This window comes from Nicotiana tabacum, chromosome 3 (genome assembly GCF_000715075.1).
Source record: "Nicotiana tabacum cultivar K326 chromosome 3, ASM71507v2, whole genome shotgun sequence".
Taxonomy (NCBI): Eukaryota; Viridiplantae; Streptophyta; class Magnoliopsida; order Solanales; family Solanaceae; genus Nicotiana; species Nicotiana tabacum.
In genome coordinates, this window is record NC_134082.1 from 104570361 (window position 1) to 104590219 (window position 19859).

Genomic DNA, 19859 nt, shown 5'->3' on the forward strand with positions numbered 1-19859 from the left:
AAATAGGAAAGAATATAGAATTACGTACATAGACAATTAGACTAGTGCAGAAGAGACATGGACACTAACAGGAATAGAGCAACAAAGAATCATATAGGTTCAACTTCATAATGACATTAGAGATAAAAACATACCAGTTAAAGGAAGCAAATAAGAGATGAAAGGTATGCAGGATTCAGTAGTCTAGCTTTGACTTCCAGCCGGCTAGATAAGCAATGGGCACAAGTAGCGGAGAGATGAGAGCAAAGTATGTGTGAATGTGAGTTTTTGGTGAACTATTGTTCGTGTTTTGAAGAGGCAGAGTGAGAGTGTATATATAGCACTTAGGGAGTAAAACAAATAAGGTAAAGAAAATCACAGTTCAATCAATTAGAATTAATCAGTCAATTATAGAATCAATTCCAATAGAGAAATCCAAAAAAGACCCATTTAATTAGGGAGAGTCAGTTAACGGTCAGAACTAGGGTTTAACCAAGGTAAGAAATCAATACCATACCATATAGGGAGTCAGTCAAATCCCAAATTGTACTGATAATTAATTAAGGCAAGTATAATTAATCAAGGTCACAAATACAGAAACAAGCAAAAATCCCAGCAAATATTGATTTTAACGGGACAATTATTCAAATCCATAATAGTAATCATTCAGTAAAAATCTCAAAGAATACTGAATTTAACAAGAAAGATTGTTCAAATTCCTACTAGCAATTAATCAAGTAAAAATCCCAAAGAGTACTGATCTTAACAAGAAAGATTGTTCAAATCCCTAAATAGAATCAGTCAATATGACTGGTTCACAGAAATAAACATAATAACGGGGAAAAATCGAAGAAATTAGTGTCACAAATAGAAACATTTGGGGGTTTAAGCATAGACACGATAGTCAGTCAAGATAGTGAAGAACAATTAGTTTTAACACTGAAAAGTTAGAAAAAAAAACTTTGAAGAAGAGTCTGGGACGAACCCTAATTTCAGAAAGAGTGAAATAAATCGAAGCAGTTGACTAAAACAAAGATTTTCAAGGGAAAACACCTTCTAATACTCGAACCATTTTAGATCTACAAAGATTTGAACATATTCGAATAGTAGCAAAACTAGGGTTTTCAAAAACAGTAGAGGTCAAAGAAAATCGGCCAAAAACTATGGATTCGCACTAAAAGAAATAAGAGGAAACCCATACTAACAAACGAGAAAGGACACAGACAGGCCTATAGACAAATTTTGGCAAGAACCGGGTTGAATCTCCATGAGATTCTCTCAAGGATATATGTAATCAAATAGCCAGGGGATATAGAAGGCTGGTGGTGGTCGGAGAATGCACGGAAACTCCATAGATGGGAGCTTTTCGTCGGTGATGGCGATTATGATTTAGGTTGGGTTGAGAGAGAATTGGAGAGGCTAGAGAAACCAATGACGGCGGAAATGAAAGAGTGAGAGGGGGGAGGTTTAGGGTTGGCTGTTGAATTAAAATGGTAAGTATTGTTATGGACCGTTGATCTAAAAGATCAACGGCCACGATTAAACGGGGTCATTGGGCCGGGCAGGTATAGATTGGGCCTGGGGTTGAAATTGGGCTGGTATATTAAAGGGTTTGGGCTAGTTTAATGGGTTAAGTCCGAAAATAAAAGGAATAAAAGAGCTATTTGTTAAATACTCAATTAATTGATAAAATAATTTTAAAAAATAATTAATAGATTATAAAAAATAATTTTCATGCCTAGAAATATTTTAAAACAATTACTTAGTATTTTAAAAAATACAAAAAACTATTTTGTGGTAAAATAATGTAATAATGCATACATGGACTATAATTGCAAAGTTATTGCAACTATAACCCCAAAAATACAAATGTGGCTATTTGTGAAATAATTAAAACTTAGTACAAATACAAATGATAAAATTAAGCCACAAAATTATAAAATCATTTATGATGCAATTAGTAATTTTTTATATAAATAAAAATACTGGGATAAATTAATTAAAACCCTTAAAATGCAGAAATTATGGAAAAAATATTAATTAATGCTAATTCATAGTTTTGGAGGTATATATGCATTTTGAAAAAATATTATAGGAAATAATTAGTATCAACAATGAGCATAAAACTGCATTCCGGACTCACTATGGCCTCTGGCAATTTAAGGTGATGCATTTTGGCCTCACTAATGCCCCTGCAACATTTCAATCCCTTAGGCATCAAGTCTTTGGGTCTTATCTCAAAAAGTTCATATTGGTATTCTTCGACGACATTGTAATATATAGTTTGTCTATGGAGTATCATTTGAAACACTTTGCAAGTTGTGTTGCAGCTATTAAGGGAAAAGATCAAAGTGTGCCTTTGCTCAGGATAGAATCGAGTATTTAGGACATGCGATTACTGGTAATGGGGTTGGTACTAATTCTAAACAAGGTAGCTGCAATGTTAGAGTGGCCTCAGCCATAAACTATTAAGGAATTAAGAGGATTCCTTGGTCTTACAAGTTACAACAGAAGGTTTATAAGAAATTATGCTTAAGTCAGTAAACCTCTTACTTCCCTGCTTAAGAAAGGAGCATTTGAATGGAGTGAAGAAGCAACTGAGGCATTCCAAAAATTGAAGAAAGTAATGACTTCTGCTCCTCTACTAGCACTACCGGACTTCAACAAACTTTTCATAGTCGATGTAGATGCATGTGGTACTAGAGTGGGGGCTGTACTTTTGCAAAATAAGCAACTAGTTGCTTACTTAAGTCAAGTTTTGAGCAAGAAGCATCAAGGCCTATCAACTTATGAAAAAGAGTTGATAGCCTTATTAATGGCAGTCGATAAGTGGAGACACTACCTACACCCAAACCACTTCATCATCAGAACTGATCACTTCAGTCTCAAGTTCCTTCAAGACCAAAAGATCATGACCTCTCTTCAGCACAAAAGGATTGACAAAATTAATGGGTCTTAGCTATGAGATACATTACAAGAAGGGCAGTGAGAACACTATAGCTGATGCATTCTCTAGGATGCATGATGTTGGTGCTGAGTGTTGTGACATCTCTCAAATTCAGCCAAAATGGGTGGAAGAGATCATTAGTAGTTATGATGGAGATCAGGAAGTAACCCAAATCATGACTCAAGTGCTTCTGGATCCTGCTGCAGCAGCCAATGTGATCCTACAAAATGGATTGATGAAGTATAAAGGCAAGGTATGGGTAGGAAATGGTACTCAACTGAGACAACAACTGGTGCAACACATTCACTCTACAGGTCTGGGAGGTCATTCTGGAGTCACTACTACTATGCAAAGGATTAAGGCCATTTTCTATTGGCCTTCTTTGCTAGCTGATATTAAAAAGGTGGTTCTGGAATATGATGTTTGTCAAAGGTGTAAGGGAGAGCATGTAGCTTATCTGGGGCTACTACAACTATTGTCACTTCCTTCTAGACCATGTGAGTATATAATCATGGATTTCATTGAATGTCTCCCTAAGTCTGAGGGGAAGAATATAATCTTCGTTGTTGTGGACGGATTCAGCAAATATGCATATTTCTTATCTCTTTCTCATCCTTTTACTGTTGTACAAGTTGCTAGATTGTTCATGGACAATATCTACAGGCTACATGGGTTGCCTACTAGTATTGTGAGTGACATGGACAAAATATTCTTGAGCTTGTTTTGGAAGGAGTTGTTTAAGGGTTTGAAGACATAGTTGAAATTCAGTTTTGCCTATCATCCTCAATTAGATGGGCAATCTGAGAGGGTGAATCAATGTATGGAGAACTATCTGAGATGCATGAGTGGGCACAAACCCAAAGATTGGCACAAATGGTTGTCTCTAGCTGAGTATTGGTATAATTCCAATTACCACACATCTACTCAATCAACCCCTTTCAAGATTTTATATGGATATGACCCTCCTCAACTCTCCTTTGAGCTGGTGATATAGTCTAACGTAGTTGAAGCTGATCAATGGTTGCAGGAAAGGCAAATAATGACTAAGATTCTAAAAGTAAATCTAGAGAAGACACAAAAGAGAATGAAGTTTTATGCTGACAAGAAAAGGACTGAAAGGGAGCTAGAAGTTGGGGATTGGGTTTTCCTCAAGCTTCAACCTTATAGACAGACTAGTGTGGCTATAAGGAGCAACTTGAATCTAACATCCAAGTATTATGGCACTTATCAAGTGATTAAGAAAATCAGTCCTGTTGCATATGAGCTTCAATTGCGTGCTTCTGCTAAAATTCACCATATTTCTCACATCTCAGCTGAAGAAGAAAATAGGGTCTCATGTTATTCCATCCATTGATCCTCCAGTCTCTGCTGCAGATGGCCAGCCTTTAGTAGAGCCAATAGCAATCTTGGATAGAAGAATGATGATCAAAAGAGGAAATGCTGCAGTGGTGCAGGTCTTGATGTAGTGGGCAAACTTACTTCATGAAGAGGCCACTTGGGAAGATTATAGTTTCATTCGGTCGCAGTTTCCAAATTTTAATGAACCTTGAGGACAAGGTTCCTTAAAGGGAGATGGATTGTCATGAATTAAGCTTAGTAGTAGAGGTCCACAGTCTTACTATGTTCAGTTTAGTCCCTATCTTTATTTTCTTGTTTTTACAATTAAGTCCTATTAAATCCCTTCTAGTAGGGACACGAGGTAGTCAATGGTGTAATAGGTTGTTACATTAGAATCCAATGCTGGATTCCTATTTAGCTGGCATATGTACGCATTTTTATCTTAACAGAAATATTATCCAACTTTCTCTCTATCTTCTTCTTCTTTCCCTCTCCTTCCCTATTCTGCTTCTTCACGACTGAGCTTGTTCATAGCTCAGCTCCACACACACACACACACACACACACACACACACACACACACACACACACACACACACACACACACATATATATATATATATATATATATATATATATATATATATATATATATATATATATAGTTATTTTACTAAAATATCCTTCAAAAGCTAAACGACTATTCCACCCTTCAATATAACAATATTCCTTTAATATTGTTGAATAAATATATATAAGAGAGAGTTAGGTGTCGTAAACCTTAGCGAACAAAGCTACCTTTACAATAACGTTTTCTATAGACTATTCATGCTAATTAAACATTTGGATAGGCGGATAAGGCAAAACATGACCTGCTCAAATTTTGTGGAAGTACTTACAAAGTCATGAAAGTTTACTCTGCTTATTCAACTGAAATTTGGTCCCTAATCTACTGAATTGCATGTATATAGTTATCACAATATATATAGTTGTCTATAGTTCTTTCATACAATTTCCAAAGAGCCACAAAATTGGCCTAAGTGATTAGTGAACCCCATCAATTTGCTTTATATATAAGTCAAGTAGTTACGATAGTCTTTGACCATAAGTAAAAGAGGAAAAAGTCATACCTGTTTTAGTATGTGGGTGCACATGATCAATGTTTTTTATGCCAGGAACCAAATTCAGGCATTCAGTAACTATAGAGATTAGAGACCAAGCCAGCTAGCACTCTTGCTCGAGTGCTCGACATTGTCACGAGTAAGTGCTTTTTCTTTTTTGATCTTTACCAATTGCACTTGTTGATTGTGAATTCGTTTGATATACATGCCTTCACTAGATGGGGTTTTTTTTTTTGTTGTTGAAAAAAGGAACTGGACTCGCGAGAAAATTGGATACTGAAATTGATGCTTATGGAATTAAAACGATAAGAAAGTTTACAGGACTATTGGTACTCTTGTTGATCTCCTAGTTTGATGGCGTACTCCAAACAAGAGCAAAAGGCAACATAAGATCAAGGTGCAAAAACTAACTCGAGAAGCTTCTTTAATTTCAGTGTTGTGTAGAGATACATGAAAAGGGTCCTGGGCACTGAATCTAGCCTGGATAAGAATAAGTACTATTACTTGACCCAAATTGCAACATTTATGACTAAGCACTGGCTGGAATACTGTGGTTTTGGTTATACATTGTTGAAGTAGGCAGTCCGCCACTAATGAGCCAATTTTTAGCACGTTAATAGGTAAATGTTCAATACCACCATCTAATTAATAAGTAGTACTAAACTATGTTGTATGAACTCGACTAAATAAGGTATTCGTATAGAATTTTTCTCGTTCCTTATATGCGTATTGGTGCAATATATTCACATTCATGTCACAACGAATGGTCTTCTTTAGTCCCAAGTCTGTTCCGTGTTTTACTAGACTAGACTTGAGACTGGCAACCAACTCTTTCTCCAGTGTCAGGAAATCCAAGGAGTGTTAGCTTTAAAGTAACACACGTGTAAACCAGGTGGCTAAGAATCGTTAATAACCATAACTAGACTACATACTCCAACAGTAAATCAGTGCCCAAACCCCCCCCCCCCCCACTAATCCCATTGTTGCAGTAATATTGCAATCCAGGAAAGATCAAACCACAAAATGCATCTGTAATTGTTTGTTTTGTGGATGTTTCTTTAACCGTTCAACCAAACGAAACGGCCATCCAATATACCCTCGACCGAACACCTAAGCCAAAAGCCCTCTCTCTCTAGTTTTCCAGCCAGGACTGGTAGGAAAAGGATCTGCTAAAAAAAGCCACAATCTTTATTCTAATTCCTACAGCAAAATGAAGATAAAAGTAGTTCATCGAAGTGAACCCCCAACTCAAGAACATCGTATTTCCTATCCAGATACACCCAAGAAGGAAGTTTTTGATGAGGAACCACTTGGAACTCAACTCCCTGAACCTGACCCTGACCCTGACCCTGAGCCTGCTTCAAGCAAAGACAACAATTTGAGTGTTGTTGATGCTTCCAACCCAATTAACTCTGTAACTCTATCTGCCCAAACTCTCTCATCTTCCTTGCTGGTATTTCTTTTTGCTCTAATTTTGTGCAACTTTTGTTTTGCTTTTTGCCTGTCTTGATTTACTGAATTGATTGTTGGATCTGGGCTCCACTGTTGTTCAGGGTAAAAGAAGGAGGAAGCCCAAGGAGATAATTGATCAGATTTCACCAATTCCCTTCAGGAGGAAGAGGGCAATCAAGAAACAACCTTCTGCTTCTCAATCCAACAATGTGAGATACCCTTCTCTTAAATCAACTATGGATCACTTGATATTTGGTCAAATTTGTTGCCTGGTTATAACCTTACATTTATTCCCTTTTGTTTGCTGATAAAGATTCAACTAATTGCTACAGTAATTTGCAACTCCAAGTCTCTCTAACTGCTCAACCCTCATTGACAATTAGGATCTCTTCAATTGCAACTTGCATAGACCTGGGACGGGACAATTTTAGCAAACAGGCTGATGTAAAATGAAACCCGCATTGTCTCTAGCCTAAGCCGGCTATCAAGTTACTTAAGCAACCACAACATTTCCCTGTTGAAAAGACCTATTTCTGTTATAGGTTTCTTTAATTAGTCTTTTCAGGTTCTTTGCTTAAATCTGATGTGAACTGGTTCTTATTAGGTACTTGAGCAGTTTAAATAGAGTGGGAATGTAATATGATGTAGAGTTTCTAAAGTAGGAGTGATCACTACAGGAGATGAAACTAGTTGTGACAGCTGAGCACATCATGAATGGAGCTTACTTGATCAGTTTAAATAGAATGGGAATGTAATATGATGTAGAGTTTCTAAAGTAGGAGTGATCACTACAGGAGGTGAAACTAGTTGTGACAGCTGAGCACATCATGAATGGAGCTTAATTGGGGTTGACTTAAAGTTGATTCAAACTCATAAAAAATTTGTGTTTGCAAACTAGAAGTCTAAGTTTGGTCTAGGACTATCTGGAGTGGCTTCAGATTACTCCCATTGGCTAATACTATAACGGGAAGAAATGAGCTTTCAGTTTTTCTGTTATTATTTTGAATAACAAAATAAGTTATCGTTACTGCACAAAATTTAAGATTTATATGAAATGTACAAACTGCATTCTCATCCCACTCCATGATGCCAATACCTCATTAGCTCGCATGGTAGTAATCCCTTTTTCTGGGTATCATTTTCCTTCCTGTTGCATTCGGCATTAAGGTAATATTTCAGAAGATATCTGTTGTTATGCCAATTTTAGATTCAGAAAATAGTTGTGATCTTACATAATTTCCTAAATTGTCTAGTTTTAGTCACATTCCATTACTGTTTATATGTACCAATAAATGAAATTAACAGCTCTATTGCTGTTCCTCTTACTCTTGAGCAGGCAGTAGGTGATGCTGGGGGCAAGTCAATTAGGTGAGTGTGTTTGTACAACATATTCTTTGGCTATTCTTCCACAGTTGTCAACCTTTGATACTTGAGAGTGACAGTTATTTTCTATTTTCATTAAGCACCAAACAAGAGAGATGTACAGCTGATGGGTCTGGTACTGCTACCCAAATGAAATCACCAATCATCATTCGAGCAGAGGAGTTCCTGTCAAATATAGGGAATGAATATCCCAGCTTCATGAAATTATTAGTTAGATCACATGTTGGTAGTTGTTTTTGGATGGTGAGTTTTGTCTAAACAACTTAGCTTTGGATTTAGTTAAGGAAATATTTACTTAACCCTCTAATTTTTGTTTTCTACCATCCATACAATAGGGACTTCCTGTGCCATTCTGCAAGAACCATCTACCGAGAAAGGACACTCCAGTTATTCTTGAAAGCGAGACCGGCGAAGAATTTGAGATAAAGTATATTGCTGAAAAGACCGGACTTAGTGCAGGATGGAGAAAGTATTGCACTGCTCACAAGTTGGTTGAGGGTGATGTTTTAGTTTTCCAACTAGTTGCGCCTACTAGATTCAAGGTGACACTCCAAGTTTCTTCTTTTAAACAGTTTTTTACATGCTTAACTAAGCTTTGTGCATTGTTTATATGCCATACCCTACTAGTCCATCTGCCTGTACAAAGTGTAGCAGATAACTGTGTTTACTGATAAGCGGGATTGATTTTCTTTTTCCCATTTCCTGGCATATAAGAATGATGTCACCATGTAAAACCAACTTATCCACACGTCTATCAAAATTCTGCAACAGGAGTGTGAATTGCAGTAAAAACGATTTCAGCCCGGTGCTGAACTATTCAAGTCCAAACATGAAGAGAAGGCATGTTATTGAGTTCTAGGTTTGTAAAGAGAACTATCATTGTCGTAAGGTTTGTAGGTATCTGTGAAGAGCTTGTCCCCCGTAAAGGATTCATTTTTCCTTGGTCTATGCTGGATCCAGATAGAGATGCTTTTTGCTGTGGTTCACTTCTTGCTTGGTTCCCCAGCGTTGTTCTGCTAAGGCCTCATGAATACTCTCTGGACACTGCCTTATCAACATTACATTAAGCCCCATATGCCTTCGCTTTAGCAGTTGAACAACTGGATCTATAACAGGCAGCCAAGTCCTAGAACTGAAATTAACAGCCTTCGAACTGGCACGGCATCACCATTGATGTGAACCAAGTAAGGTTAAGTAACCTAACTTGTTCTACGCTGGCATAAGATCCATCTAATGATGAGATAAGCAGTCATACCTTGGTTCCTCATGTAGGAAGAGTTCTTTTCATAAAATAATTGAGTCAACTGTGGATAGAGATGGAATTGTAGTTGTATATTATATTTCACACCATTCAGGAGATTGTTGTGACCTTAACTTAGCTTGTGTAGTTATATGTCAACATGTGTGTTTAACTCTTTTAAAAATTTGATCAACATTAGATTCTAAGGGAAAACATTGGAGCAAGCAAACTTAATCCTTAAAGGAGCTTCTGTTTACAGGCCAAGCATCTATCAAGGTATCTGTGTACTATTAGTAGAAATTTATTTCTATTTAAACTTTGGGTCACATGGTACCTAAAATTGAGGGCAGGTATGCACTTGTTAGTCTTACTCGAGGAAACATTCTACAAAATACTGTGGATTCTTTGTAAGGTACCAAAGGTAAAAGGATACCAATTAGTCTTGTCATTGAGTGCATGCTTTTACTGCAAAGAATGGTGAAGATGGCAAATGTATGTCGCAATTCCTTTTACTGCAAAGAATGGAGAAGGTGGAAAATGTATGTCGTAGTGGATAAACATAATTATGGCAGACAGACTCATTTGTATGTCACAGTGACAAAGTCTAAACATTTGAAGGTGGGGATGATTATCGACTTTGTGCAACAGCTGTTTATTAGGGGTATAGAGAATCACAAATACAGTTATTTCTGTAGCAGCACCTGATATTTACCTGATCAACTTTGCAGACTTGAGAGTCAACTTCTGATTGAATTAGGGCTACTAAAAACTGCTCTATGAATTTATATGAATTGTTATCCAGCTAACAGCATATCCGTTGCAAGTGATGATGGTTTTCATCATAGGCCTATTATCAGATATTATACGACATCTCAGTATGAATTGTCACCATGAAGTGAAACAGATATGTGGAAATTGAAGGAAAGTTTTTCTAACTGCAAATTCACAGATCTTTAGCAGCAATCTTAATCTAAACTTTGTTTGAATTCATAGGTGTACGTCATAAGAGCGAATGATCTAAAGGAGGTGGATGGCGCTCTTAGCCTTCTAAATTTGGATGCACCTCCCAAGCAAAGTGATGCAGGTCAGTAAGCACCGTTCACATTCTGTTAAATGTAGTATATTTTGCGGTTTTTTGTGGTCCTTCTAAGCAACTTGTTTCCAACTTGTGACATGTCAGAGGGAGCTCCTGCTCATAACTTAAAGAAGCGTCAAAAGAAGTCTCTTCCCTTAACTGTTGTGCATAGGAGGAGACGAAAGGCGGATCTGAGTAAACAACTTCTGGCACTGGAGGCACAGTCGGGAAATGATAGCGATGAGGTTGCTTCAGAAATTTTAGAGGGCTCAAGGTCCTCTGGACTTGCTGTTAATTTTAGAGACATTAAGAACCTTGAGGAGTTCCACATTTTGGTGAATGGAGTATGCATAGACTCTGAACTTCCTGAAGATATAAGAAGAAAGTACTACGAGTTATGCTGCAATAAAAGCGCTTTTCTTCATGATCGTCTTCTACAAGGCCTTCATTGTAAGTTGGTTGCTGGTGTGATTTTTGAAGTCGTCAACATTGCTGATGCGATAAGAGCTTGCAAGCTCACCACCAAGCGTACGGAATTTGATATATGGGAGAAGTCATTGAAATCTTTTGAACTTCTAGGCATGAATGTTGGATTTCTGAGGACTCGTCTGCGCTGGTTGGTGAGTCTTGCATTCGATTCAGAAGGTGCTTCAGACACCAAGAGGTACTGGGAAGCTAAAAACGAGTGGTCTCGAGCTGAAGATGAGATAAGGAATCTTGAAACAAAACTTGTGGAACTGAAAAAAACTTCTGAAAAATATGGTGCTGATGTTGAGGCTCTGAAATCAAAAGCTGAGAGCTATGAGCTTATGTTCCAAGGAGAAGTTAATGCCCCATGGTAGTGTTCTCTATGTTTCAACTTTATTTTAAGCAGTATGCAGCAAATGGAGAATGTTGTTAGTAACTCTTAGTAACACTTAGAGAGCTTGATAATTGTACTTTTGACTGCTAAACTCTGCTGTTATTGTGTTGAAGTACTATGTAAGGTAGACCCTTGTGGTTCGGCCCTTTTCCGGACCCCGCGCATAGTGGGAGCTTTAGTGCACTGGGCTGCCCTTTACTATGTAAGCCTGAAGACCTAGCTAAGATTTTCCAAGGACTGGTTTGCCAACATTTTCGAGACTCTATGATCACTGTTTAAGTTTTGTTTGATCATTGGAGTAAAACAAAATTTTCCAAAGGATTGTTTAATACTACCTCCGCTATAATTTTAAATGTTGTTTTAGACAAACAAATTTAGTCTGAAATAAGTGGCACTTTAGACAATTAAGAAAGCGTTAAATTTTCTTTTTAAGTATGTGATGTATACAAATTTTTAGAAGTTTTTCAACAGTTATTATTCATTTTTTTGAGAAGAATAAATGGTAATTTTGTCAAACAAGTTTTTTTTATTAATACTAGTAATTAAAGTGATTTTTCAATGTATGTGCAAAAATCGTCAACGTTGTTTAAAATCGTCAACTATGTGAAACAAAGCAATTTTATCCTTCGTTAAAATAAGTATCTCGTTTCTATTCCTGCTGTTACTAAAATGGCTCGATTTATCTTTTATGGTTAAAAGACAAATTCAAATAACAATAAGCAATCAGAACTTTGAAAAAGAAAAAATTTAATACTATTTCAAAAATACCTTCCAAAAAGTTATGAAATTGGGCTATTCGCAAACTATACAGAGACTGCCAATTCTGGTACTTGGCCTAGATATACTCAACCATTGCCTGGTGGCTCGTATAACACCATAATTGATTTGACATTTTAAAAATAAGGAGAAACAAGCAAACATTAATATAACAACTATGGTGAATTGGTGATTCTGATTGTTGAAGGTAAACGAATTGTAACTGGGTTGACACTAAACCGAACGAGAACCTTTAAATATAAGGGTTATAATGAGGACTTAGCAAAATGGTTAATTAGGATAATCAAGGATTGTCGCTAATTTTCTCTGGCACTATGCGTTTATTTGTTGAATTTTTTAACTTTTCTTTTAAAAATTTGTTTATTGCATAGAAACATTGTCAAAGGGAAAACGGAAGGACAATGGGACTTAAATCCATATCTACTATGTGGTAAATTCTCACACATATTCTTTTATTGTTGTTGAATTTTGAAAACTTCACTTGTAAAATATTTTTTTTTCTTTTCATCCATTTCATATAATGTGATATTATATGATAGGGCGTGGGGTTAAATAGATAAAACAGTAACAAAATTGGTGGGGCTGACAGGGGCGAAGCTATATTGGTCCAAGGATAGTCAACTGAATTACTTTCGCCGAAAAATATTACTTGTTATTGATTACAAAATATACTTTAAACAATTTTCCGGCTTCAAAAAGAGGAAGCTTCTTTGCAAAATGACTTCTGAGGAAAAGAGTAGCTAAGTACGTTTTGACCGGCAGTTCCCACGCTATCGCATTATCTCACAGTAATATTCTTCTAACACAGGAAAATTCAATTGCACGTTTATCAATTTCTCAGTCAGATTCAGATTGGGAAAAGTGAAATTTAATTTGGAGGTTTGTGCTTCTTCCCTTCCAGCTGTTCCCCCTCTGTCATTTTGACTGTTTGACTTCCTTCTCTATTCTTTAATACTAATACTAATAAATAACAATATGGTTGGAAAAAAACAAGGAAATTAAAAATAATTTGTCATGTACTATACTAGTATTAGTAGTATTTAGGAACAATAATACTACAGTATGCACTAAGTATTAAATAGCATGTCAACATATTGAATTGAGTAAAATGGAATCAAGAATTCATTGCAAGGGAAAAGAGCAGTGGGGGTCGCCTTCTCAATAAATCATTATAGAGCCGCAATGCACTATAGCTGTCATTTCATCTGGAAATTTTGGGATGAAAATTATGATTCAACAATCTCATTTGCCAATTTTCTAAAAACCCCCCAACTTCTACTAGTACATATTTAACAGTAGATTGAAACGAAAGAACACCATAGGACAAATGATGAGCTTTAGGCTTCTAACCACATATAAATCAGAATCTGTATGATTCTCCCAAAATTGAACCAAAAAACAGAAGCCTTTTCATCCCCAAAATACCTTCTTAAAATCTTTGTTATGCCCACTGCAGACAATATGATCAATTAAAACGACACTCCATATCTCTACAACTGGATCCACTACCAGAGCCATTGTATGTTTCCTGCAGAAAAGAACACTCATCAAATTCTTGATTTTACTAGACAAAAAAAAAATCCTCTATTTTTTATACTTTTTTTTTGGCATAAATGTACCTACCTGGGAATTGTTGGTGCCATGAACTAGCTCGTCAGACCTTTTTTCTTCATTTTTCTTGTCGATTTTCTTGGACCCAATATGAGATTTTTTAAGGCCAAGTAGACCTTTCCACCTAGTCGTAGAACTACTACTTTTGGGTATCCTCAAAGTAAAATCATCTTCGTCATTATTAAGGAGTTCATCTCTTAGAGTAGTAGTAGTAGTAGTACTACTACTACTACTCTTCTCTTTGAAAGGCAAAAGTCTACCTTTAGAGAAAAGCTCGTCAGCACCAGTAATTATAGAATGATTAGCGACGGAGAATTCAAAGTCAGAGGAAACAGGAGCATCTCTGTAATACGATGTCGTATCATTCTTCATCATGTGCTGATGATGTTGTTGTTGAGATGAATCGATGAAGTCAGTAGAGAAAGAGATTCTAGGACTAGTCATTGAAGAAAATAACTTGTGGTGGTCAGCGGTGTTATTTTTGTAAGCATGCCATGAATGAAGGGGAGAAGTATGAGACCAACATATTGGTACTAATCTGAGGTGGTATTGCAAAATAAGACCCCCAACCACCCTGACCCTAGGGGACCCTCTTTCTCTGTTACTAGTAGATGTTTGTATTTATATAGAGGCCCTGCGATCTTGGAGTGACAACAACCAAGGGGTAGACGGACCTTTTCCTTTACGCAAAATACAAATTTGGTCAGGTAATCCAAAACTAATAAAGTTGCTGGCTATATTCTTGGAAATTGCTAAAAATATACAATTTTCAATATTTTAAAGTTATATATGCATCCGATATTCAAAATTCATTTGGTTGATTAATTCAAATTCAATATGCATAAGGCCCACTAAAACATTACCTACCAAAAAGGTTCTCCCTCCAGTTCACTATAATTTTTTCACATATCAACAAGGAATTGCCCTAAGACCCTGCGAGTATACTTTCAATAAATAAATTAAGATTATAAAGTCAATTTTATTATTAATTAATGCTAAAAGGTGAATTCCTTAATATATATATATATATATAAATAATTAAAATGGACTGCAGGAAGTATTCTATTTTTCGAATTAATTCGAAAACATCCGGTTAAAAATGAAAGAATCTTATCATGTGTACTTCTAATAGGCCTGTGCACGGATCGGATCGGATTTAGCACATTTTGGATTTAAATTTCGGATTTCGGATTCTAGAAAATGCAATCCGAATCTGAATCCGAATTATATCGGATTGGATCGGATTTTAAAGTTTGGATCAGATCGGATTTCGGATATTATTATGCCTCAAAGTTGCAAACTACTATGTATATTTTCTTTGTAAAAGAGGTAATACATTAAGAAAAATTCATGTTTATGCAATTATGAGAGTACTATGGTGTCAATATAGCTAAATCTAACAATTGTAAAGGTAATAATTTGGAGGAAAATATAAAGGAATTACTGACTATCCGAAATTAAAGTATAGTATTTATACATTGCCTAATAATTTCGGATCGTTAAAATGTATTTTAATTTGGTGAATTCGATCGTTAAAATGTTCGACACTAAATTCAATGTATTTTGAAGCTTATGAGTTCTAACTATACTTATTGAATTTTCACAGTAAAATATAGATGGCGCAGAAAATATCTATATGGTCATTTTAGATGAACCGGGTGCCGAAGTACTGGATCCGGCTCCTGCTTCAAAAGAAATACTCCACTGTAATGTGTTAGAGGGGATGTTTTTTGTAAGTTTTGACCATAAAATGGATGTACATGGACGTCATATCAAGATGTGATATGGGTTTTTGGCGTCACGTGTGTGTTTGGCATTGAGTGATAAATCTAAAGTGTTTCCTCTGACCATTAAATCTTGGATAGAATCCGATGGCAAAGGAACTGCCAATTTGTCACTTCATTATGTTTTCATTCATTGGAATCAAAATGTGGTATTTTTTTACAAGTAGCATCTTAATAGGTATAAAAAAAAATGATATTTTTATATATAGCGTCACTATATATTAACGTTAACTGTGTCGTTAATGTATAACGCTCAGTATTTGAGCGCTATATATAAAAAGCTGACACTAACAGGTATAGCATCCAAAAACCCGACGTTATATTTTTTAAAAATCGAGATGTCTTCTTCAAGACAACGATTCTGCTTCTTCTTCCTCAATATTTTACATATTCTTCTTCTTGGTCCCCCACTCTCATACCCGCTGCCCCACCATTTTAAAAAAACAAAATTTGGGTCCTCCGTCACATAAAAGGTGAAGAACGTAGGTCTCACATTCGAGTAGAGCTTCGTATTATTGTTGATTCACACTTCCGGAGTCAAAATTTCAATCTATTTGCTTTCCGAAAATTCTAAATCGAGGTATTTCGGTTTATTTTAAGTTGAAACTTTTATAATAATGCATATTATTTGATTTGTATGTGTTCTATTTCGGTTTGTATTTTTTTTCCGAAACTAGTATGTTAAATTTATCCGAATTTAATATTAGTGTTTTATAAAAAAATATAAATTTGTCAAAAATTTGTTTGTTAATATCCTGATTTATATATGTGTTTTCATGCCGTTTTGTGTTTTATTTGCAATTAAATTTATTTGTTATTTATGTTTAGTTTAGATTATTTCTTAGCATAATAAAATCTAGACCTTTTTAGCATAGTAAAATATAGACCCTTTTAGCGTAGTAAAATTTAGAGCCTTTTTAGCGTAGTAAAATGTAGACCCTTTTAGCGTAGTAAAATTTAGAGCCTTGTAGCGTAGTAATGTGTAGTATTTTAGCTTAGAATTCCTTTTGTTTAAGTATCTTATACTGGTAGTTGAAAATGCAAACTTTGTACAATTAAGTTAATAATTGTATCAACACACATAATTACTAATGTTAATTTGGTGCCACTGGGCCTCAAAATATCGAGCCCGAAACCCGCAAAATATCGAGCCCGGAACCTATATATATATATAATTTGTACAATTAAGTTATTAAAAATATGAATTTAAATTATAAAACAAACACATAATTATTAATGATAGTTTGGTGCCACTAGGCCTCAAAATATCGAGCCCGGAATATATATATATATATATATATATATATATATATATATATATATATATATATATATATGTGTGTGTGTGTGTGTGTGTGTGTGTGTGTGTGTGTATAATTTGTACAATTAAGTTATTAAAAAATATGAATTTAAATTATAAAACAAATACATAATTATTAATGATAGTTTGGTACCCCTGAGCCTTAAAATATCGAGTCCAGAACCCATAGGTATATGTGTGTGTGTGTGTGTGTGTGTGTATATATATATATAATTTGTACAATTAAGTTATTAAAAAATATGAATTTAAATTATAAAACAAACACATAATTATTAATGATAGTTTGGTGCCACTAGGCCTCAAAATATCGAACCCGAAACCCATAGGTATATATATATATATATATAATTTGTACAATTAAGTTATTAAAAATATGAATTTAAATTATAAAACAAACATATAATTATTAATGATAGTTTGGTGCCACTGGGCCTCAAAATATCGAGTCCGGAACCCATAGGTATATATATATAATTTGTACAATTAAGTTATTAAAAAATATGAATTTAAATTATAAAACAAACACATAATTATTAATGATAGTTTGGTGCCACTGGGCCTCAAAATATCGAGCCCGGAACCCATAGGTGCATATATATATATATAATTTGTACAATTAAGTTATTAAAAATATGAATTTAAATTATAAAATATATATATATATAATTTGTACAATTAAGTTATTAAAAATATGAATTTAAATTATAAAACAAACATATAATTATTAATAATAGTTTGGTGCCACTGGGCTTCAAAATATATATACATATATATACGTACAATTAAGTTATTAAAAAGTATGAATTTAAATTATAAAACAAACACATAATTATTAATGATAGTTTGGTGCTACTGGGATTCAAATATCGAGCCTGGAACCCATAAGTATAATTTTTGTATAATGCTAAAAATTGTGTATCTCAAAAAATTAATATTTAATATACAGAATAAAATACAATTAGTGTTGTTTTAATTTACAGTTGATGACATGGACGCGACTATACATCCCGGCCCTCGGACATTGGATCTATTAGCCCTACAGCCCCCGCATAGATCCGAGTATATATGGGACGGACATTTGCTTATGCAAACTTTCCGGGCCAGGAGAGTGGATCTATTGTGGGATTTTTGAGTCATAGAGTTCTACTTCCCCGCGTGGTCCATTACCTGGAGGAGATTGGATTATATAGGATTATTAGGATTGGTCGGATACAGCTCGACCAGGCTTTGATCACGGCCTTGATTGAGCGGTGACGACCGGAGACGCACACTTTCCATCTGCCCGTCGGCGAGGCCACCATCACACTCCAGGACGCTGAGATTTTATATGGCTTGTCCGTTGATGGCTTGCCAGTTTTACTGCCTGCGACCATAAGATATTATTCGCGACAGTCTTATTGGGATATGTTGCACATGCTCATGGGTTTCAGGCCGGAGGACGAGACTGTAGCGTCTGGGTCCAGTTGTATGTAGTTGGTCCCCATTAGAGACCACCTGGAGCAGATCCACCATACTATCACCGACGAGTCAGCGGAGGTGGATGTACAACGATATATGAGGGTGTTGTTGCTCCTTCTACTTGGGGGTCTTGTTCCCGAACACTTCGGGGAACCTAGTGAGCCTCCGTTTTCTGCATCATATTGGTCGGTTTGAGGATACAGTCATCTACAACTGGGGTGGTGTTGTCATCTCATATTTGTATAGGCAGATGTGTCGGGCTTTTATCGGCACACAGAGAGACGTTGGTGGCTTTCTTCCGCTTCTACAGGTGACAACATATTCAAATAATATGTCCATTAGTTACAATTCTACCTAGTTATAGTTAATCTTATACTTTACATCAACTTTGTATGTTAGGTTTGGGCCTGGGAGCGATTTCTGCAGTTTCAGCCACTCTACCACAGCTACCGGCTAATGTAGAAATTTTGCATCTCCTTCTAGCCTGTAGGTGGTTTTTGCGTCGTACTCTTGCACGAGAGTATAATGCCCATCATATTCTCCCCCTCTACAGGGATGTGTTGGATCTGTTGGAGGATGCACATGTGAATATCTAACTAAACTTACCTGTTATAGATTAACTTAGTGTTGCGCATACTAACGGCTTGTGTTCTTATTTGATAGTTCATCTGGATGTCGTACAGCGATGAGGTGATAGGTACCCTGCCAGCGTATTGCAAGTTCGGCCGACATATTTGGAGGGCTTCTGTCCAGCTCATATGCCTCGATATTGTTGAGCATCATGCCTCCGAGCGGGTATTTTATCAGTTTGACATGCCACAGCCTATACCGAGTCCACGAGCTGGACGTTCCTGACGAGCTGGTGGTGCCGGACAACATGGTCGTGGGCGGAGAGGAGGTGATCCCCAGCAAGGGCGTTGAGGCTTCTGCTGATGATGTTGCTGCTGATATGGCAGGTGGCATGCATGAGACGGACATGCCGTCTTACAACCTTGGAATTTATCGCACTCCAGTGCCATCGCAGGTGACCCCACCGGGTCAATTATTGATCACGGGCTCGTATATTCAAGGAGTGGATTGGGTAGATACTTCCCAAGCCCGTCTACTATTGATGATGAGCGACCGACCCGAGATTTTTATAGTGGGCGCCAACTGAGTTATGGCTCCACATCACATGCGCAGGTATGAGTTTATTAGTATTGAATTTGAATTAGTTTTAACTGTAACTTATTTATTTTCTTTAAATTTATTAATTTCCTTTTTAAGGCTTCATGCGATGCTGCGACAAATGACTACATTCAGGATCCAGACACGATGATGGTAAGACAATATAAATTGTTGTGAATTATTATGTAGTTTTCTATACTAAGTTTCATATTATTATGTAGGCTTTTACTGGACCTGACTACAACACCGATACATGTCATCCTGCGCCGCATCCGGCTATAAGGAGACGACTTGATGATGATGATCCTGATAGTGCACCCGGGCGGGAGGGGATTCGGCTCAGG

The 19859-nt window shown here is 36.1% G+C and overlaps 2 protein-coding genes across 2 annotated transcripts; one reads left to right on the top strand and one right to left on the bottom strand.

Annotated features, from left to right (window-relative positions):
• The first annotated feature begins 6164 nt into the window (after positions 1-6164).
• Positions 6165-11660, top strand: LOC107785390 (B3 domain-containing protein Os01g0234100). Its single transcript, XM_016606691.2, has 7 exons — positions 6165-6838; positions 6939-7046; positions 8174-8205; positions 8301-8463; positions 8556-8762; positions 10454-10544; positions 10641-11660. Exons 1-7 carry the CDS (start codon positions 6596-6598, stop codon positions 11375-11377), a joined length of 1581 nt encoding a protein of 526 aa, XP_016462177.2. The 5' UTR covers positions 6165-6595; the 3' UTR covers positions 11378-11660.
• A 1678-nt stretch (positions 11661-13338) lies between these two features.
• LOC107785384 (uncharacterized) lies at positions 13339-14391 on the bottom strand. Its single transcript, XM_016606679.2, has 2 exons — positions 13798-14391; positions 13339-13702 (listed from the first exon to the last, which is right to left on the bottom strand). Exons 1-2 carry the CDS (start codon positions 14227-14229, stop codon positions 13640-13642), a joined length of 495 nt encoding a protein of 164 aa, XP_016462165.1. The 5' UTR covers positions 14230-14391; the 3' UTR covers positions 13339-13639.
• Positions 14392-19859: the final 5468 nt, after the last annotated feature.

What these genes read in the sequence shown, in the direction of transcription:
- LOC107785384 (XM_016606679.2), bottom strand. Translation starts at nt 14,229, where the DNA reads ATGACTAGTCCTAGAATCTCTTTCTCTACTGACTTCATCGATTCATCT. An exon ending in ATGGCACCAACAATTCCCAG is followed by an intron (nt 13,703 to 13,797) that starts GTAGGTACATTT and finishes TCTTTTCTGCAG; the next exon opens with GAAACATACAATGGCTCTGG.
- LOC107785390 (XM_016606691.2), top strand. Translation starts at nt 6,596, where the DNA reads ATGAAGATAAAAGTAGTTCATCGAAGTGAACCCCCAACTCAAGAACAT. An exon ending in CTCTCTCATCTTCCTTGCTG is followed by an intron (nt 6,839 to 6,938) that starts GTATTTCTTTTT and finishes ACTGTTGTTCAG; the next exon opens with GGTAAAAGAAGGAGGAAGCC. An exon ending in TTGCGCCTACTAGATTCAAG is followed by an intron (nt 8,763 to 10,453) that starts GTGACACTCCAA and finishes TTGAATTCATAG; the next exon opens with GTGTACGTCATAAGAGCGAA.